Raw genomic sequence first — 23,347 nt, forward strand, 5'->3', positions numbered from 1 at the left:
CATTGAGCAGTAAGCATTGCCGAGATCCATGGCTTCGAATAAGTTTACATCCATTTTAACCAAGCACATGGTGCAACGACACTATCCCGTGAAGCCGATCGATTGTCATACGAGTCATACACTTGCACAAAGAGAATGGCAACCACTGTCAAGAGCATACCACTTAACGGCACACATACAAAACAGTGAGTTCACTCTGTGTCGTCGGAGAGAACATGTCGCAAACTCTATTTTTACGACTTTTTGTGTTTTACAACAGCAAGAACGATTATTTTGCGATGTCGGGCGGATTTTCAAGGGTTTTCAGAAAAAACTTCTGAGAGTTGAAGGACTTACAATGATTGTGGGCGTGTACAGACCTAATGTAATACGTTTTCAAGCTTGAATTGTCCAGAGCTTAGTTGATTCAACCGCTGGTGCACTTGCCCGTCGGACGGGAAGCATATTGATTTTACTTGCCCGAACGCAAAGTTCACTAGCCACGGGCGTCGGGCGATAGGAATTTTTGAGCCCTGTACTGGCTAATGAATTGCAATTATTTATTATTATTTAATGATGGCTGCAGTTTGGCTTTGTTTTCAAAATGTCACAACATGCTTTTATCTTGTGCCATATGACTGCATATGCGGCTATCACATAGGGCAACAACATGTCAAGTGTACAAAACATGTGTCATGAAACAGTAAAACAACAACTGATAAATAAGTAACTTTTCTCAAGAGTAACTTGAAACGCCTCGCCTGAAAGAAAATTTCATCCCGTTTCACGGAAACTGACTGCGTATTTGAACGCCACAGCAATGAACGGTCGAGGAATCCCCGCGAAAAATCACTCACACGTATGTACTCGTCCAAAACATTGATTGTTCACTTTTTAGCTATATGATTCAGCCTGCCAAAATATTTTTATTTGTTAATGAAAAGTCATTTTAATATTTTTAGATGCTTTAAAAATTTCAAAACCCGCTAAAAAGCGACTATTTGGCCAAAATTCAAACGAAAAACAGGAAAACCAAGCTCGAACCATGGGCTATTTTTCTCTGAATACTCTCAGTCTCTTTAAGCTTACGCATATTACTCTCGTCGATGCACGATTTTTGCATCAAAATTTTTCACTCATTTTCGTTGGTATGACTTTGAAACTCCAGGAAGCGATTGAGAAGAAAAGGTTACCTTGAATTATTGAGGTTTTTGCTGATAATTTGCCAAATTAAATGAGAAAAAACACTACGCAAATTTCCACACACCTTTCATGTTCGTGTGGTACAACATGTGATCATGGAGGTAGTAGGGACACCGGTCCTACTAATTACTGCCCGTCGCTGCCCATCACTGCCCATCGACTGCCCGTCAGGAAATTAACCTTCCAATTACTGTAATCTGTCGATATATCAATACCAAAGACCACTTATACAAGTTATCGTTGATGACACAGTCCCCACTTGTTAATGGGTATTTTGATTACAGGTCCTCAAAGAGGATAGAGTCCTCTTCATTAGGTCTTTGATAAAAATACTTTTGAATGAATTCGCTTGATACATCTGTTAGTTATGGTTCACAACATGAAAAAAATCGTAACAAAATGGTCGCACAGTGGCCATATTGGATCGCATTACAAAACAAATTGATGTGCATAGCTATGAAATTGGTCGATGTCCTTGTACCAACTTTGAATAAAATTGGTCGAAACATGCGGATATGCCTGAGAAATGGCTCTGTACATGAAAAAATCGTAATAAAATGGCCGCCTGGTGGCCATATTGGATCGTATCACAAAACAGATTTACGTGCATATGTATGACATAGGTCAATGTCCTTGTACCAACTTTGAATAAAATCGGTTGAGATATGCCTGAGTTATGGCTCTGTACATGAAAAAATCGTAATAAAATGGCCGTCTGGCAGCCATATTGGATCGTATCACAAAACAAATTGATGTGCATATCTATGACATTGGTCAATGTCCTTGTACCAACTTTGAATAAAATCAGTTGGAACATGCCTGAGTTATGGCTCTGTACATGAAAAAATCGTAATAAAATGGCCGCCTGGCGGCCATATTGGATTGTATCACAAAACAAATTGACGTGCATCTGTATGACATATGAAGTAATCCTTGTATCAAGTTTGAATGAAATCGCTCCAGGCATCTCAGAGATATCTGCGTGAACGGACGGACGCACGGACATGCCCAAACCTATAAGTCCCCCCGGACATTGTCCGTGGGGACTAATAATAGAAAGCTACAAAATAAGAGTCTGTTTTACTCCAAATGCCCTAGTCCTGTCTCAGAACTAACGTGAATATTGGAGCGCTAAGTTCTCTACTCGACGGGCAGTGATGATAGGCAGTGTTCGGACATCGATTACGATCAGCGTTGCCACTCGTTCGCAAATCAACGTTGTTGGGGTCTGGGACGACAATTTTGTTTGGTTGTATAGTCAGTAATGTTTTTGATATGAGATATCAACTGATTACAGTTGTTGAAAGGTAAATTTCCCGACGGCAGTGACGGGCAGTGGTCGGACGTCGACGGGCAGTATGTATGGCCAATGGTGATGCATGTACGATCACATGATTAGCGTTGCTACTCGTTCGAAAATCAACATTTTTCGGATCTTGGAATATTATTTCGTTCGTTTTTACAAAGAGTAGTGGTCTTTGGTATTGAAATATCAACTGATTACAGTAATTGGAAGGCTAATTTCCTGACAGGCAGTGACGGGCAGTAATTAGTAGGACCCGTAGGACACTGAGGTTTCTTGCACGGTTGCGCCGATGAAATGGGAAGCTGAAATTTTCGCTCGTAATTTTACAAACGAAATCGTAAATCCACTCAAAACTTCGTATTTATTTGACATATTTGAAACCCATGAGGAACGTAATTCATTCTCCCCTGCACAGTAAAAAGGAGATCGAAACGACATGCATGTCAGGACCAAACGCACGCATGATGTCCATCAACATCCATCAATCTCGTAATTTACACTGACAGAACAAAAACAATATGATCGAGCATGGACGTTCTAACGTAAATGCATCATTGTCTATCGCATTTTCATGTAAGCCAATACACTCACACGTACGCTCTAAGTTCAATTATAATGTCAATTCAACACGATCTGGTATTTTCGCTGATAGTGAGTGTGCAACGTGAATGGTAGCCATGGAGGTATGCTATAGTTGTTAAATAACACTGATCACGTGGTGTGACAAAATAGTTTTACGGAAGTTGTTGACGGAAATGACGTCAATTTCGCCTCTCCCAACTCTATAAGCTTCCTCAGTTACGTAACTTCGTCGCTAAAAAAATACCGCAATTTTACGGTGTCACTCAAATTTGATCAGAATTGGTACGTACCAAAGATCAACAATAAGTGTTATTTCTATCTGTTCAGTGCAGGAAAATTATATGTTGATGTTATGACAATTTCTGGACAGTACGACCAGAAGAACAACAAGAAATATTTAAACCAGAAAATTAAGAATGACAAAAGTAAATAAGGTCTGAAACTTTAGGTACTGAAGGTCAACTTTAGCAACATGCATAGCAGAGAATCTTTCTACCATGGATGTACAAAAATAGACATCCATGGTTTCAGCAGATCTGTTAATATGTCACAGTTCATAAACAATGACAGGAAATGACCAATTGGCTGTTTCAGTTACTGCTACCACTCCAGCTTGAGCGGACGTATAGAAATTTGCATAATTCAATAGGCTGCAGAGCCTCGTTCTGAATGTAAACAAGCAATATGCCGGAATACATGTCGTTCGAGCGACTTGGTCGTGAAAATGGGCTTGAAAGCTCACAAATATGATTATTTAATGCGAAATTGAACATGCTATGAGGTAATGTACACGTTTGAGAGTAATTTCATCGTATCTATATATGATAGAAATAAATACTAATGATAATTGACAACTGAATTCGTACGTTGCCATGATGGTTTATACCTCTCAGCTGTGTGCTATTTTTAGACTGTGACCCGATACACACTGATACAGGTCTTGAACAAAAATAATACTTGTTGTGTCAAACCACTTGCTATTGAACAACGCTTGTGACAAGTTTCGTGAATTTCTGACAGTGCGCCTATATTTGCGGCATGATTTCACGATGCCATGTATGCGCTGTTACCGTACAAGGCCGATCGTACAGCCCAGTGTATGCATGTACAGCGTATGTAACGCTATGCACTGAGTTAATACGGCGAAACTCGCCTTTATGCTATCGGACTTCAGTCAACATTGACGAGTTGAAACATGATAACTGGACAGTGATATACTACCCGTTACCAATGAAAAGGAACACTGTGACAAATCACGGTCACTCAAATCCACTCTCACAACGATATTATTATCTTGAAAGGCTGAGGGGTCAGTAAAATCAGACGTGGGAATGTCCGACCACCACATCCTGCATCGACTCCAAACAGACAGACACTGACAGTTGACAATGACTGAATACAAGAGAAGTCGGCCAGTACAGTATGCACCCAATTAGAATATATGCTCCATAATAGTGTTTCTTTTTTTGAAGTCTCACTTAAGTTATATACGAAAGCGATCTAAATGTCATTCATAAGATGAGCGTAATGTTTGCAAACTTCACAGATCACAGTTCAACGCACGTATGATATACACACATTGGGTAAAATTAAAGATGGCGGTGTATCGCGATCGTGGTAGCGAGTTTTGCAGTCTTCGTCATAGTTACACTTGAAGTTCGTTAAAAAGTCATAGGAGACGGTGAAGCAACTTAGTTAAGAGTCATCAAGCCATGAATTTTACTGAAGAAATGGCATAATGTTTGCCTGAACTTTAATACGGTACGCGCGCGATCTGCAGAAACACGGAGGCAGACGTACCGTACATGTTTTGCAGGGTGGACATGGCAGCTCTTCGACTTTGAGTTGTTTTCTGTATGTTCGTAGTAGTATTAAACCGACAAAATAACAAAAACTATGGTAGTAAAAAGTTAAAATTGTTTGGCATATTCAACTGTGAAGAGAATGCGTATGCAATCATATTGCTTTGTTGCGAGTGGCAGACTTCTCCTGGCCGAGTCCCACTGGCCGAGTTGGTCGGCACCACCGGCGCCGGCGATGGCCGAGTTCGCAACTGCCCGACTTCTCCGGTTACCCAATGGAATATCGGGAGCCAATGCCTACGAGGACTACCGCGAAATAGTAACCCAAGCATCAAATATAAATATAACATAAGTTGGATTGACAACAATAAAATATGTGATATTGTTGCAATCTCTGGGCCTAAACAATTTGTAAACGTGAGCAAGGCGTCAGCGGAGTGCAACACGTTCCTCACTCTAAGCGGCCATCTTGTCTTCTCTGATGGCGGGACGGTGTACAACCTACGAGGCCAAAGCAGTGATTTGCATGACATGAACAAGAATAAAACTAAGTTAGGGGGCTTCAATAATGATTAGACTGTCTAACTATGTAAAAATATTCACAAGAATCAGCTGGGCATGTAGTTGCGGCAGCCCAAAAGTAGGCCTATGTTTAGCGAGCCATAGATCGACAATACAAGCATAGCACCAAAAGTAAGCCGTAGAAGTCGATAAAAATTCATAGGCACAAACTTAACTGCTTTATATGACCATATAAACGTCTCTGACATCGTTTGTTGGGAAAAAATGGGCTGAAATTGCCCCCCAAAAAACAGGAAAAATCACACTAACGGTCAAGTAGAACAGCGCCCTCATCACTTCCATTTGAACGAAATTCTAAGATAAATATGCAAATAGGGGTATCTCCGCTCAAGCTGCACTCCCAAACATAATAGGTACCCTGCATACAAATAGGTTAAAGGTCAAAATCCTCTTATTCAGATGTGTGGGCTGATTCAGTTCACTGCCACCACTCCTGCACACTTGCAGTATTTCCCTTTTTCTTACCTCATTTGCACATTTTTGACACTGATGTGTTCATTTGAACAAATTTACATCTCAACCCCTACATCTACCTGTACACCAAATACTGAGACGGTAGCTTTGGCGGTATGGGAGCCTTTGTGTGTGACGGACATACATCCGCACATACAAACCCACAAATATACAGACATACAGACGCCACTCAGACTCATCATATAAGCTCTTTTTGGTATTTACATATAAAACCAAATATGAGCTAAAAATGCTGGGATCTGAGGGCGCTTTCTCCCATAGCTTTAAAATGGCACATGAAAGTAGGTATATGATAATAGTGGAAATGTGTCTGAGTTATGGGCGACTTTGTCCCTTTAAGGACCACACACTGCACTCTATTACTACGGTATGAGTAGAACCAATTCAAAATGTTACTATGTATGTATGAATGCCAAAATGGGAGAGTTTATGCAGTAGAAGTCATTGATTGACAGAGTCAAAGGCTTTGCTGGAATCAAGGTACATAGAATCAACTTGGCCACAATCATTGATTACTCTGGATAAATGGTCTGTGTAAGAAACAAGGTTGGTGACGGTGGAGTGCCCCCTAACAAATCTGTGCTGATTGTCGGCCAGTGCAATCTGCATGTGATTATACCATTTTCACCTTGTTTCCACCTCATTTGCATATTGTTTGGACAATCGTTTTCATTTTAACAATGGAAGCTATGCATCTCCATACCAAATATCAAAGAGATATATATATGCAGCGGGGTTGGGAGTAGATGCAGTGGAAGTACACACAGACATATGCACATGCATACCGGTATATATACAGACAGACAATGGCTTTTATCATTCATCAGAGCTTCAATTGTAATTTACATATGAAATATGACATTAAACTGGTCCAATAATCATTTTCATTCAAGGTAATACCAGGTCCACTGGGACATTTGAGATTTACAAATTTAAGTAGGACCATCCTGAACCATGGTAGCTAGAAAATCACAACTAAATGACCTCCTGGCAGCCATATTGCATCATTTTGCAACACAAATATACCACTATATCTATGTCATAGTACACTGAACCTATACAGACTTTGAAGGAGATAAGTTCAGGCATGTCTGCATAATACCTCAAACCTGAAAAAAAGTAACAAAACAGCTTCCAGGTTGCTATAATAGATCATATCACAAAATAAATTAACAAGCATATTTACACCATAAAAGCTTAAAACTGGGCATAGCTGAGTTATTGGCTTATGGATACATAGACAGAATGAGACCTATCTATTTGCTCCCAGCCTTTGTCTGTTGGAAATAAACTTCATTTCGGCCCTCTTGCCCTGAACCATCATAATAAAACAAAGACATTACACGAGTAGTATACTCACTGGATCTGATGGTTGAGCCCAGCTACCTTCTTCAGGTTCATCAACTTCTGGAGAGATAGGCAAATACACTAATGCTGTTGTATCTTCATTTTCTTCATCACTGTTAAAACAATATATAACAGTTGTTTTTGAAAGCTGATAACACAGAAAGAATAAGTTCAACACATTGAGTGTGAAATAAATAGTTACTGTCCTGGCCTTGTGTGCTTGTAAAGACTTTCATGAGAAACCAAAGCTTGTCTAACGTAGGAAATATATTTAAACTAGTGTCAATGACACCCTAACCAATTTGAGCATGGTCCCGAAATGTCCATTTGACCTCAGTTCTAAATATGTTGATATATGCTGTCAGTCATGATTATTCAAATTGTGGCCTGAGTGATCTTTATCTGTGCTGATCACACTTTGCAAAGCATACCAGCTTATCACTAAAATCATTGTTATCTACCTAAAGCAGATAGTTTTTTAACGTAAAGACCATAGGAGGTATGAATTCAGAGATGTATTAAAAGGAATTGCATTTAGTTGTGTGAAGTTAATTAAGGGTTCATTTGCATATTTAATGAACTTTGTCATTAGTGATATTACTCCAAAATTACAGCGTTAAATTTGATGAAACTTGCTACAGATGTTGTTCTGATAAATATCCAATTGTACTGAGAGGCATTGAGCAGTGTCAAGTTAATAATTAGCTCATTTGCATATTTCATGAAGTCTTATAAGTAGCCATATAACTCCGAAATAACGGCATCAAATGTGATGAAAACTGCTGCATATACTGATCTGACAGATATCTAACTGTATTGTAAAGCATTTAGTAGTGTAAAGTTAATTAAGGGTTCATTTGCATATTTAATAAACTTTGTAATTAGGTATATAACTCTGAAATTTCGGCACCAAAACTTTGTGAAACCTGCTACAGATATTGATTTGATAAAAATATTATTGTGCTATGAATCATTGAACAGTGTCAAGTTAATTTAGGGTTTATTTGCATATTTAATGAACTTTGTAATTAGTGACATCACTCTAAAATTACAGCATTAAATTAAATAAAAGGTGCTACAAATGTTGATCTGATGGATATCTTATTGTCCCATTAAGCATTGAGCAGTGTCAAGTTAATTAACAGCTCATTTGCATATTGAATAAAGTTTTGTAATTAGTGATTAAACTCTGATAGTACTGTGCGAAGTTGAAAAACCCTGCTACATATAGTGATAACATATATCTCATTGTTCTGTGAAGCGCAGTACTATTAATGAACCTGTTGTAAAACACGTGAGCATATTCAGTTCATATCTGGTTCAAATTACATTTCACATGTCATTGTCTACATAGAGTATTGACTTTATCAAACTGATACCATGGAGCTAGAAATGGATGATACTGACACAATACGGAGCAGGCTGTCCTCGACGGCAGCATTCCGAGAAACTATCAATCCACAATCGACTACAGTAGAGTTGCCAATCGGAAGGTTGCGGTTTTCAACCAATGCTTTCTACCACTGTACCAGTATGCACATTACTATTTCCAACATTTTAGGGTGGCGATTAATCGAAGTTTGAATATTTTATCAGCAATTTTATAGCAAACTCTTCATTCATCGTGAGTTGAAATTCACTGCACTGCTAATCTCACCACCACATAAATAGAACCAGCTAAAAGAAAAGAAAACTGAGGCCTAGAGGCATAAGTTAACGTAGACTGGCCCCAAGTCACCTAGCTTTTCTCGGCAGCAGTTTTGTGGCTGGCCAACGTCACCCCACCCGACGTGGGGTTCACCCCACGTGGGGTGCCACGTGTGTGTTCACCCCACGATCTGCCCAACAGCCTACCTTTAACGCGAGTCTTGCTAAACTTTACAACTTTTATTTATTCGGTTATTATATAGCCTCTGACATATAAGTGTACCGATCATTGTCTAGTCAATCATTGATGGGCCGTCGTCTTTAATGCGCTGAACACGTACCTTTCGACATAATTATGGAAGTTCCGCCTTGCATTAATACAAAATCATTGCTAGTATTTTCTGAGTATATGTTGGCCTTGCATGAAGTCAACCTCATATTGCGAAGAATTGCTGGTTTTCGCACTTCAAGAAGTTCTAGTAGTTTGTTTCTGCAGGGCATGCAGTTATTGAAAAACAACGTTCCACAGTAACCATTTCTGAACACTCGTAATTTGATATCCAAGTGTGCGTTGACATAGTGGAGTATATTTTAAAGAACGAAAGAAAAGGCAACCCATGAACAACATTTATTTCCATTGGTTTTGAAAAGTACACGCAGCAGATCAGCAAACTTGCTCTTTTGAATCTGCATTCTACATTGTGTGGATGGACTTGAAAAACTCACTGATAATATAAAAGTCGTGCGTTGCGTTGCCGTGTACCATGAAGCTTGATGTTTGTGTAGTTGTGTAAGCAGCCTGCATTATTCTAGTAATTTAAATTTCTGCCATGCCTCAGCTGAGAACGATGTTTCTGTTGTCAACCCTGAGTACTCTCAGCACAATGTGAGCATTGACTAGGGTATCGGGTCGGGATGAGCAGGCTGATAACCAGATGACTCTTACACTAGGGAAGAAAGACTTTTGTTTTGATTGAACAAGGGAGATATATACAGACTGTTTCTGTATTTGATAGTTACAGTACCTGTAAGTCTGCTGACAGTGTACGTGTGAATGTAATTAGTTTTGATTTTTTTCAATCCAATTCGATTCTCAGTATGAATATGAATACGTCAAAAATGTCCTTGTTATCGTGAACATTTCTTTGGGATATCATCAACATTAATTTGCGATATTTTGGATATTTGTTTTATCATTTTCTTGGGGAAGTGGCCGTTACACATTCACATAATGATGGTAAATATGCCGAGCCTTTGGGCAAGTGAAATGTTTTCATATTGTTACAGACCGAAAACACTGCTGCTGTTCATAATGCAGCTGAAAACACGTCGTTCGATCGTCCAGTACTGAAGTTTTTGGTCAAGTACACTGTTATCGTCGATTTTCACAAAAACTTAGAGTCTATGCTAAAATCAGTATATCAAAGTTTCATCGGAAGATCGGATGTCCAAAATCTGTTTACACAAATATTACAACGCCAATAATTCAGCTGCCATTTTAAACAAAACATTACGCTCAAGGAAGTCTCTTACGTGCATAAAATGCCAAGTGATGATAACTTTTCATGACACTTTTACCAGAATACATCTTCTGAATAAAAGTTGAGCAGTAGCAGCTTAACTTTGGTAAACATTTTCCACTCTAGTACAATAATCCAATGCTGATTTTGAACACACTGTAGTATAGTTTACGGCACATTTTTATACATAAGATATAACAATTACAAGCGACCTAGCGGCCGATATAGCTTTGCTGTGTTTATGTAGAGAATAACTATTTTTGACACATATTGATGAAGGAGGTGGAAATCTTTGATAGCTCAATGCGCATGGCCAGAAAAAAGTGGCTAAAATAAGCTGCAAAAATACACAATTGAAGATTGCATCATACTTTGAATATATCATATCGGATCATCCCTAAGAACATGTTCACCAAAGCTATCTGATGAGTAGTTTTTTGAGAATAAAATTTTCTGACCAAAAATGGCAACAATTGCCCAAAAAATAAAAATTGCAGATTTCATCATAATTTCAAAAGATGAAATTTTGTTCATCTATAGAAACCTGTATACCAAATTTCAAAGCTGTTAGACCAGTACTTTTAGAGAAGCACATTTTTTGACCAAAAATGAGAAAAATACCGCCAATGGCGCTTGGACATAATGACCGCCTAGTATTATTGGCATTTATCAACAACGCCACTCACTGTGAGTTACCGTAGACAGACCACGAAGTCAATGAGCAACATATAGCTGAAAGACTATTTTTCACATTGCAATTTTAAGCCCATTTTTATGAGAAAAGAGACATGTATATGGAGAAAAAAGCAGAAGACATATTTGTAAATGGTTTGTTGAGTGATAATCATGTATACATCTCTTGAATTTGTGGTTATAAGGTATGACAGTAGTGTAAGAATAATGAGGTTAGAATAAGTGTAGTAAAGCTAAATTGACAGTAATTAAGATTACAAAATTACACACTAAGCTAAGGAAATCTGAATGTAATAAATGTTGAAAGTAGTAATTGAAGCCAAGATAGGAATGAACTGAGTTACTGCAAGGGGGCAAGATGATCTAGTACATGTAGGGCAGCAAAGTCATGGTCATCTTTTTGTCTAATACCTTGTGTAAGTTCATGAACTTTACATAAATCTTGCTATAGATTTGTTGCTAATGGGCAATAACTGTTTCAGATCATTTGAGAGCAATCCATCCATGACAGATTTAAAGTGTAATATACTTCTATTTAAAGGAGAGAAACTTCTCAAATAATTTTTTTCCCCTGTAATTTCCTGTGAGAACACACGGACTCAGGACTCTATGCTGGTGCTACCTTGGTAACTAACCTAACCAGATATGAACTGTAAATGCTCACGTGTTTCATTCTATATTGTAGTTATGTGTAAATTTGAACCTTTGCCACATGTTTGCAACTTCATTGAAATAATTATGATCAACATAATAAACAATATTCACCACAGATTAACTCTATAGGTCATTAAGTATTCAAATATGTTATTAGCTGAAATAAAAATAATTGATTTCTTTGACTGCTATCATTGTATCACTACTTTATATAGAAAGTGTAATTAATTGCCTTTGGTCAAGTCCTTCAAACTATATATTCCAAACTTTGAAAGCTCATTAGATATGCAAACTATAAATTAGCTGACATGAAAACTTAAGTGTGAAATGATTCCAATATTGGTATAACCAGGTATAATCATCAATGTACATAGCATGTTATGCCAACTTTGATCAAATAAATCCAAGTATATATCCCTAATTAGGAAAGTTAATTAAATACACACATTAGGAATTGGCTGAAGCAAAAATGCTTAATGCTTTTCAATAATGTTAGCCTACATAATTATAGTATCTTTAACGTACATAGCAAGTTTCATCAATTTTGGTTATGTAAATTCAAATATATATCCCTAATTTCAAAAATTCATTAAAGATGCAAATTAGAAGCTGGCTGAAGTTTAAATGCTTAGTGACTTTCAATAATGTTCTATCATAGTATCTTTAATGTGCATAGCCAGTTTCATCAACTTTGGTCTCGTCAAATCAGATAAATACCTTAATTAGGAAAGTTCATAAAATATGCAAATTAGGAATTGGCTGATGTAAAAATGCTGAATTACATGATTTAATAATGTTCTATCATAGTATCTTCAATGCACATAGCAAGTTTCATCAATTTTGGTCATGTAACTTCAAATATATATCCTTAATTTCAAAAATTCATTAAATATGCAAATTGGGATTTGGATGTAGTAAAAATGCTTAATGACTTTCAATAAGGTTAAATCATAGTATCTTCAAAATGCATACCAAGTTTCGTCAATTTTGATCGAGTAAATTCAGATATATACTCCTAATTAGGAAATTTCATTAAACATGCAAATTAGTAATTATCTTTCATGTCACCCCTTAATATCTTTCAAAGCTGATATATCTTGGTGTGATCAACATTTGTGGCGAATCTCATCAAATTGTGTGTGGTCGTTGTCAATATATGTCACTTTTTTCTAAAATCATTAATTATGCAAATGAGCAAAAAGTAAGCAAGCCACACCCACCAAAAACTAATCAGTTCTTGCCATTTGCAAACTAAATCTATGTACCAGATTTGATTCTGATCTGATGAGCCGTTTTTGAGATATTGAGTACACAGACAGACAGACAGACAGACAGACAGACAGACACACAGACAGACAGACATCGCTGCGACATATGCCCATGTGTGTCAACACGTGAGCAAAAAATTGTAACGTCATTGTCTAACCTGTTCACCCCCATTTCCCTGTAGACAGGTCCACACTCACCATTGATAACAATGCGTTTGGGCCATACCATGGTGGTGAAAGGGTTATATAAGAGTAAAGAGTGTAACATGTGAGGTGTGGATACCTAATCTCTGGAATGTCAAAGTCTGTATATTGACTCAAGGATGTTTACTTTACTAATGCCTAGGGTCATCTCAAATGTGAGAATCTTAAGTATGAAATATGTTTTTTTATCACTTTTGATACCCAAAAGAGCATGGAAATCTCTGATACTTCCATTCAGTGCATCCTCCATGACTCTAGCATTCATTTAACACACATTTCTGTTCCATAACTCATAAAACAGTCCAAAATGCAGCATTGGTGTACCTTCCAAAAATACACATATGGAAGGCCCCTAAAGTCAATAAGTTGAAAAAGGGATCAACAATTTCCCATACCTATCTAACCACTGATCCGTTTGGCACCATATTTCTGAATCGGAACCTAGCACCTTGACATTAGTCTAAACATCTGTACCAGATATCAACACAGTCTGTTCAGCAGTTTTTTAGCTCACATTTGGTATACCAATGTGAGGTAATCGTATAAGCTGAATCAGTTCATTTGCATGCCATTTGCATGTCTGTATGTATGTATGTATGTATGTATGTATGTATGTATGTATGTATGTATGTATGTATGTATGTATGTATGTATGTATGTATGTATGTATGTATGTATGTATGTATGTATGTATGTATGTATGTATGTCCGTCCACGTCAAAAACAGCTAAACCGCAGCACCTACTGTCTTAGTATTTGGTGTACAGGTGCACCTAGGGATGGAGATGTGAATTTGTTCAAATGAACATGTCAGTGCCAAAAATATGCAAATGAGGGGAAAAAAGGAAAAACCTTGCAAATTGCTAAATATCTGTAACCGTTGGTCAGATTGGGTTGAAACATGGTGTGCATTTTTCTTTAGGCATTCTAAATTAGGTGTTTAAAATTAGGGATGAAATTTGCATGTTTCTATTTTTAGGGTAATTTTTTCAGTTTTTAGTCAAAAAATGTTTTCCTCTAAAACCACTTATCTGATTGCTTTGAAAGTTGGTATACATGTTCCTCAGGATGACCTCAGTCAACTGTATACAATTTGAATTGAAATTTTAATATTTGTAATTTTGGGGCAATTTTCCAAATTTTTGGTCAAAACTTTTTTTGTTGAAAAATTGCTAATCTGATAGCTTTGATATTTTGCATACAGGTTCCTAAGGTTGATCAAAATCAGTTTAATGAATATCGTGAAGATATCTTGAATTTTGTATTTTTGCTGAATTTTTTTGTTACTTTTCTCATTTTAAGTAAAATTTCTTCTTCTCTGAAACCGCTAGCCCAATTGCTCTCAAATTTGGATTAGATGTTTGCAAGGGTGTTACCCTTTTAATTGTTGAAATTACGACAAAATCGGAAATATTACTGTTTTGGGGCGAATTTTGTCATTTTTGGTCAAAAAATCTTAAAAGATATATTCTTTTTAAAGCCCCTGGACAGACAGCTTTTATATTTGGTGTACAGATGTCCAGAGATGACAATAGTTAGATATGTGGAAATTGTCCTGAAATATACAAATTTGTATTTTTAAGACAATTTTGTCATTTTTGGTCAAGAAAACTTGTTCTCAAAATTACTTGTCTGATAGTTTTGTAATTTGGTACAAAAGTCCCGAGGGATGTAATGAGATGAATTTTCTGCTCAAAGTGTTGGGAAACCCCCAAAGTTTTATATTTTAGGTAATTTTCTTTTGTGACCTTAAATGACCAACACCAACCCAGGATATGTTGTGAGAGAGTTTTGAAGGCTGTGAACATAATTTTGTCATATTTAATATCAATTTGTTGTAAAATTTGATCCAGAAAACAAAGCTGAGGTAAATTTTTTCATTGCAAACCAATTTTTGCAACTTTTGCATGTAAGACACACAAGAACTGATGAGAAATTTTGATCCAGGATAATTCCAGATGTCGTAATCTCTTCCCCCCCCCCCCCCCCCCCCCCCCCACCCCCCCCCCCCCCCCCCCCCCCCCCCCCACCCCCCCCCCCCCCCCCCCCACCCCCCCCCCCCCCCCCCCCCCCCCCCCCCCCACAGTGGAAGGCATTTCACTATCTATAACTGATTTAAGTGCTGTTTACATTCGAATGGTAGCACTCATAGCATTAATTAAAACATCTCCAAGCTTGTAAATACATTTCCTGCCATGCCAGCTGGTCTTATGTAAGGGTTGGAACATTTGATATTCAGGATAGGGTAGGGGATAGAAGATTGATGAGATAGCGTTACTTTTTACCAGATCCCTTGTACATTTTTTCCCACTCTTTATTTTTTCCCCACTCTCCCACCTTTTCTTTTTGTCAAGCTTCTCTGGCTAATTTTTTTGTTGACATTTGGTCATGTATGTAGGATCTGCTTGTCCCATTGCTATAGAAGTTGATATGCATGTTCCTAAAGATGACCTCCAGTACCTAAGTTGCAGACCTTATTTGCTTTTGTCACTCTTGTTTTTCTGGTTTAAAAATTTCTTGAATTTACCAATTCAAACCGAATGTGAGCACACTGTCCTTGACGGTATTTTTACTTTTTGTCGTTTACGCAAAATGTTCACTGTCCGACATTCAACTCAACCCCATCTTAATAACATAATGACCTACGGTCATTATGTTAAAAATTGCCCCAAAATTACAAAAATGCAGATTTCATCATAATTTCAATAATTATAAAATAGCGTCAATGACACTGTAGCTCCCATCCTTGACTATTTAGTATTTGTCACCGAGGTCATGTGACATTTTGTCAAAAAAATTGTATTGCTAAGTTATCCCTATATACCAAAAATCAGACCTCTAGCTCTATTGGCTCGCTCAAAATTAGATATGTGCATAATTAATGAGGTACAATATGTGGTGTCATAAGGTGTCCCATCATACCATACATGAAGGGTGTAGCACTTGTGGTTACTGAGTTATGGACAAATATGTATATTTGAGGTCAAAGGTCATCGAGGTCACATGACATTTTGTCAAGATATCCGAGATATCTGCGTGAGTGGATGGACTCACGAATGGACTCACAGACAGACATTACCCAATCTATAAGCCCACTGGACTTCATCCGTGAGGACTAAAATTGTGTCACTGCATCCTTTTTGCAATATGAATACGATGAGAAACTAAATTTGTATTTTTCGTGGCCTTATACATGCGAGTCTATGGAGATCTGCCTTAATACATGGGATTCTATGGACGTGTAAACTAAAAATATGCAAATTTCACCATGATTTGCCCAAATTTGGGAAAGGTCACTCCTATGCACTTCCATACCAAGTTTCAAATCAATCGGACTTGTGGTTTCAGAGAAGAAGATTTTTTGACCAAAAATGGGAGAAAATTACAAAACATGGGGCCCGGGGGCACGGACGTCCTTTGTACCTCCTCACTGTTTATTAATTGCCATAAATGTGAAATTTGGCAAAAAGTCAAATTGTTTGGACATAAATAAAAGTTATTTGAACTGGTTGGTTACTGCTCCAGCATAAGTTCAAGTGTGGATTCTATGTATCACCATAGACCTTAAAAACGTTTTTAAGGTCTATGGTATCACCAACCTTGATATGTGTGAAAGTGAATTAAGAATAAGAGATGGGAGTCAATAGGATCAACAATATCTAAAACAGGAAACAGTGAACTTATATAATACGGAAGGGGAGAAAATTTAGCCACAAACTATTGTAATATAATGGACAATGGCTAATCTAAAAACTGGATTGTTGGCATTGATTACACATGTATTTATTGTCCATCAAATAGAAAATAAATTTGGGCCATTGACTAAAAACATTTGCTTGTTACACTCACCACACTTGTACTTACGGTAGTATTTGGAGTGTGCACCTATCTACAATACAATGATAAAAAGTTTGGACTCTGTAGGTCAACAGTGCATCTTTAATGTATGAGACTAAATACGCTAATACCCCTCAAGTATGTATAGGCCAAAAACAATATTTAATTTTGAATTATGTAGTGCAGGGAAGGACATACAATGTGGTGAAAAGCAAACTATATAAAAACTGAATATACAATTATATGGAAATGTTGTTTTACAGTCATAAGTATCTGGTGTGTGCCGAGAGACAAATATTAAAATTGGACAGTATCATCCTAACCACACTTTGTCTGACTGGTTGTTTCCTTCTGATTTTCTGACACGGTGATAGGTACAAAATATTATGCTATCCACGATAGTTATACAACATAGCTTGCATTTTGTTCACAGTAGAACTGAGTTTTACTCGTAAACTGTAAATTCTGGCTTCTGGCAGCTCAAACGTCGCAATACTACATTTATGACATGATATGGAGTGACTTGCACACATGCAGTGACAGTTGATGTATTCATAGTATGAGAGTCTACGACATTCAAGCATAGTGATGTTGACAACTACATGCATGCCAGTGCACGATTTCAAAGTAGCCAGGAGGAAATTCTAATGGTCTTTTAGAGGAAATATAGGTATTAAACGACAGTTAAACAAACAACATTAGTTATCGTGACCTTGCTAAAGTGCAATCTCGGATCATGTATGATGTGATGATCATGCCAAATTACCATGTCGGATTATGCCGTGATTCTGAAGTGCACGTACTTCCTTTAAAAAAATAGTAAATCAGTCAACATAAGCACACACTGTCTTTAGCGATCGAAGTCAACAATGATGTCAAAATCAATGCACAACTGTCGAAATTACCCAAAATAAGCAACAGAAAACTAAAGGTTATCGCTGTGTTGAAAGGACAGTACATCAACATAAAACGACGCTAGTTTGTTATGACATGGAGGTAGCAGGACAGAGCGTTCCCTCGCTCTCACCCAGCTATTAGTACGGGCCGCCGGTGGGATTGCCTCGCTAAAGCAATGGATTCGCTGGTACTGGGGAGTACCGAGTACGGAGGCCATCATTCTTCAGTCTATCGAAGGAGCGTTTCGTGCCAAAAATACATGACAGCAACAAAAGTACCATCACTGTGAACTCCATATTTACAAAACATCATCAAATACACACTAAAAACTTTAAAACGTCAAAATTCGCACCAGACCGAGAAACAAGATGGCGTCGGTTTGATTTGTCAAAGTCCTTGAAAAACAAAGCTAACTTGTTATGTGCGCATGCGCATATTAAGGGGAGACCCATTTGATTTCTGGGGGTATGCAGGAAGTGGGTATGGGAACTTTTTTTGTTACAGAGACAGCATTTTTGTATTTCTACAATCAGACCTGCATCAATTTTTTTTTTCAAATGGAGTAGCAGTGCAATTTTTCAAATTTAAGCCAGTGTTTCACATATCACAGGATGATTTTATGTATTCATTTTACATTCCAACAAATGAAAACAAAATGGAAAGTCTAGTATATATACAACTTTAAATTATAGAACACTTTTTTGGCAAATCAACTGTGATCAGTACTATACCGGCTTTTCTTTAAAACAGTCAATTCCTTTCAAGTTCTCAGGGGAGATGTTATCTTTTGTGGTCAGAGAAACAAGGCTCACACATTGTATTTCATTAGGGGCCCAAGCCGACCGGCTGGGACCCTATTGTTATTGCTCAAGTTCTACTGACTTCCTCTTCTTCTTCTTCTGCCGTTTCTTTGCTCACCTAGATCTCTCGAACGGCTGAACGAAAACTTCTCAAACTTGCAGGGCTAATAGGAGCCAATTAGTACTCGTGCACCTGACCCTTGAAATTTTGATTGGTCACGTGACCTGGCGGCCATATTGGATTTTCCAAAAACCTAAAGATGGCTTCTCCAGAAGACGTAGGGGTCTAGTCGATTTGATATTTTTTGTATAGCAAGCATGACCTAAGGTCTTTAGAATTTGCAAATAAAATCGCATGCGATCACGTGACCCTGGCCGCCATATTGGATATTCTAAAATACTCATTTAATCTTTAAAAATCTTCTTCTCCAGAACCAAAACACCGATTGAGCTCAAATTTTACTCATGTCATCATTACAGTGATCTATTTCAAGTTTGCAAAAATAATTTTGATCGGTCTCGTGGTTTGGCCGCCATATTGGATTTTGTGAAATCACAATGTAATCTTTAAAAATCTTCTTCTCAAGAACCAATCCACCGATTGAACTAAAATTTTACATATATCATCTGAAGTGTGATCTCTTTCAAGGTTGCGAAAATCGTTCGGATCGGTCACGTGGTTTGGCTGCCATATTGGATTTGCAAAAAATCGTAATTTAATCTTTAAAAATCTTCTCCTCCAGAACCAAAACAACGATTAAGCTGAAATTTTACTCATGTCATCCTAACAGTGATCTCTTTCAAGTTTGCAAAAAACATTTTGATCGGTCACGTGGTTTGGCCGCCATATTGGATTTTGTGAAATCACAATTTAATCTTTAAAAATCTTCTTCTCAAGAACCGATTTACCGATTAAAGTAAAATTTTACGTCTATCATGTAAAGTGTGATCTCTTTCAAGTTTGCAAAAGGCGTTTGGATCGGTCACATGGTTTGGCCGCCATATTGGATTTTGCAAAAAATCGTTATTTAATCTTTAAAAATATTCTTCTCCAGAACAACAACACCGATTAAGCTCAAATTTTACTCATGTCATCCTTACAGTGATCTCTTTCAAGTTTGAAAAAAAACATTTCGATCGGTCACGTGGTTTGGCCACCATATTGGATTTTGTGAAATCACAATTTAATCTTTAAAAATCTTTTAGTAGAACCGGTTCACCGATTGAACTAAAATTTTACTCATATCATCTAAAGTGTGATCTCTTTCAAGTTTGCGAAAGGCGTTTTGATCGGTCACTCAGTTTGGCCGCCATATTGGATTTTGCGAAAATCGTAATTTCATCTTTAAAAATCTTCTTCTGTAGAACAAACATACCGAATCGACAGAAATTGTACATGCATCATCTATAGTGTTATCTCTTTTAAGTTTGTGAAAGGCATTTGGATAGGTCACCTGGCTTTGCAGCCATATTGAATTTTGCAAAAATCGTAATTTACTCTTAAAAATTGTCTACTCCAGAACAAACACACAGATTCAATTGAAATTTTATGTATATCATCTAAAGTGTGATCTCTTTCAAGTTTGCGAAAGGCGTTTGGATCGGTCACATGGTTTGGCTGCCGTATTTGATTTTGCAAAACTCGTAATTTAATCTTTCAAAACATTCTCCTCCAGAACCAATACACAGATTTAACTAAAATTTTACACTCATAATCCCTAGTGGTTGTTCTTTTTAATTTCCGAAGGGCGTTTGGGTCAGTCAGAAGGTTTGTTCGCCGTATTGGATATAGCGAAAATCGCAATTTAATCATTAAAAATCTTCTTCTCAAAAACCAACACACAGATTCAACTGACATTTTACTCATGTCTTTCTTTAATAATACGAGCACTTTCAAGTTTGCGAAAGCCATTTGGATCGGTTAAGTCGCCTCAATGTTCATAAGGCTGCAATTTAAAACATCTTCAGTCAGAAGATCGATCAGTGATGTATGTTATATTGTACACTTGAAAGTCAAAGACGGCACAACAGACTGCAATGCCCGCTGTCAAATTCAGCTAGCAGTCACACGAACCTTAATCTCGGCCCCTTGTGTAAGGCAACTTTGGCGACCAGCTTTTGTACGCCAGGTGACGTTGTCAAGTATACTGCCACGGAAGTACTTAGAGGAGTGTGCAACTAGCTTTAAGGGGTGGCCAACTGGTGTGATTGACTGAATAAGAGCGGGACAAGGTCCCACCAGGGCACAATTACTGGGGTCTACGCACAGCTGATATGTGAGTGTCAAGGATCATAAATGAAGCTATTCGGGTAATTTTATATGTAAGTGTCTGAATGCACGCTCACTTATTCATCACGAATAAAAAAGAAAGATGCATGACATTGCAAGGTGTGGTGATTTGTTTATGATTATCTATCAGACATGCATGGAGTGGTCCTTGTGCGTTATGTAACTGAGAGCATGTAGCTGATTAAAGATGTAAACAAGACCACATCAAGCCCAGCTGTTTATGTCGTAAAGATCGCTGATACACATCGTAGCTTGATCGTATTTCACTGTAATTGCTTTCTGCCATTGCACGCCCGGTCTGTGAAATCGCCGAAATTTACCCGATATTTATCAGCGATTTGGGGACTCTAATATCGATACTAGACGATAGTAGAATGACTTGCCCTGTGCTTCGGTACGCCCGGTCTGTGAAATCGCCGAAATTTACCTGATATTTATCAGCGATTTGGGGACTCTATATCGATAGTAGACAACACTATAATGACTTGCCCTGTGCCTCGGCCCGCAATTCGCAAGGTTTGTGAAATCGCCGATATTTACCAGATATTTATCGGTGATTTGGGGACTCTAATATCGACACTAGACGATACTACATTCCGTCAAATCGTGGGTAAATATCCGATATATATCGGAGATTACATCACCTTACAATTCTGGTCAAACCCGACTTCCAAGGACTTACTCTAACTTCGATACTGGACGATACCGGTACTAGATTTTGTCAAATCGCGGGTAAATATCCGATAATATCGAAGATTTCACCACCTTACTGTTCTGGTCAAACCCGACTCCCAAGGACTGACTCTGACTTCGACACTAGGCGATTCTGTCTAATCGCAGGTAAATATCCTATATCGGAGATTTCACCACCTAATAGATCTAGCCGAGCCAATCTAACTTCGATATTGTATAGTCTATTAGCCGTAACTATTGGATATCATGTAAAAGTGCAATGTCGCTGTGTCCTCCCTGACAGCCGGTGATAGACCAGTGCGAGAACGCACCAGAGTTGTCGACAACATACGGGTCAGTCACAATCAGGGTGCGCTAGAGTGTGTCACTCAGGTCAAAATTTCAAGTTCACGATAACTTTTCAGTTAAATAATATGTTGAAAGGTTATGGTATGGGGCATATCTTCCTAAAATTTGGTGAAGCAAACGTCATTAGTATTACCACAGTGCACATTGTTTTATATGGTCGACGCAGTGTCAAGGACGCTACAGAAATGTTGTACATGAAACACAAATGTCATAATAAAATTTAAAACAATGATTTGTTAATGCTTTCTTATGTATTACAATATAAAAGATGCATATTGGCATTAAAATAAGCTATACTTGGTATGATTCACTTAATTTTTCCATGAATAAACACAACCTCAAGTTTAGTGAGAAATACAACAATATTGATCATATTTTTTAATAGGACTTTCAACTTCTCTATGTCCTTCCGCTGGTATGCTGTACTTAAAAGTTTTATTGTCATGAATTAACCATGCTATAGCAACAATATTAATACCATTCAGTCTAATCAAAATGAACTTCTTTCTAAAATATTTTCTGTTTAGTATGTCATGTAATTTTGTCACGGACGCTACCAAAATCAAACTTGAAAGTTAGGTCAATTTGAAATATAAAAAGCAATCAACAATCTGGTGGTTTCTTTCTCTTTAATCAAACCTTTCTCTATCAAACATTTAAATTGTGAAAACTGTGTCAAAACATTGACAATTTCTTTAAATTGAAGAAAGCTATAGCAACTACTGCAAAAATCAGTTGGAGTATGTGAAAAATGTCCATACCAGTAATAAACTTTCAATACGTCAAAAAACACAGAAGTTAACATTGCTTGTGCCTTACTTAAAGTGTAAAACCAAGATAAAACTAGACACCTAGATCAGGCTAGAGTGACAGGTTGTTAAACTTTGACCTGTGGTCCCACAATAAAATTTGCTACAATGTATCTGACACACCACCCAAGAAATCCAAATGGCTTGCAGCTGTTCTAACACCTGTCAGGATTGGGCGCACACACACCTAGGTGAGGCTGGAGATCAGAGACGTAGTCTGCCAACCTTTGACCTCTGTTCTATAATATATCTGTATCTCTGACGAGCATAAAGTTGGCGTCATACTCATCCTCAGCCTCAGAGGTCACCCCAAAATGAGGATGAGGATGACGCTACGGCGTCAGCTCCACCGGCGTCAGATTATTCCCGAATGCGTCTGATGGAATGATAAGTGTAAAAACGACTTTAAAAA

At 37.6% G+C, this 23,347-nt stretch overlaps 1 protein-coding gene across 2 annotated transcripts in view; it reads right to left on the reverse strand.

Moving 5' to 3' along the window:
* Window positions 1–23,347, reverse strand: part of LOC139126525 (retinoblastoma-binding protein 5-like) — a 299,327-nt gene that overhangs the window by 84,710 nt on the left and 191,270 nt on the right. For both annotated transcript variants that reach the window (XM_070692577.1, XM_070692578.1), the window contains one exon: window positions 7,289–7,388. In XM_070692577.1, the coding sequence (XP_070548678.1) occupies window positions 7,289–7,388 (100 nt within the window). The remainder of the gene's footprint in view (window positions 1–7,288; window positions 7,389–23,347) is intronic.

Source organism: Ptychodera flava (assembly GCF_041260155.1).
Source record: "Ptychodera flava strain L36383 chromosome 3 unlocalized genomic scaffold, AS_Pfla_20210202 Scaffold_27__1_contigs__length_13241970_pilon, whole genome shotgun sequence".
NCBI classification, from domain to species: domain Eukaryota; kingdom Metazoa; phylum Hemichordata; class Enteropneusta; family Ptychoderidae; genus Ptychodera; species Ptychodera flava.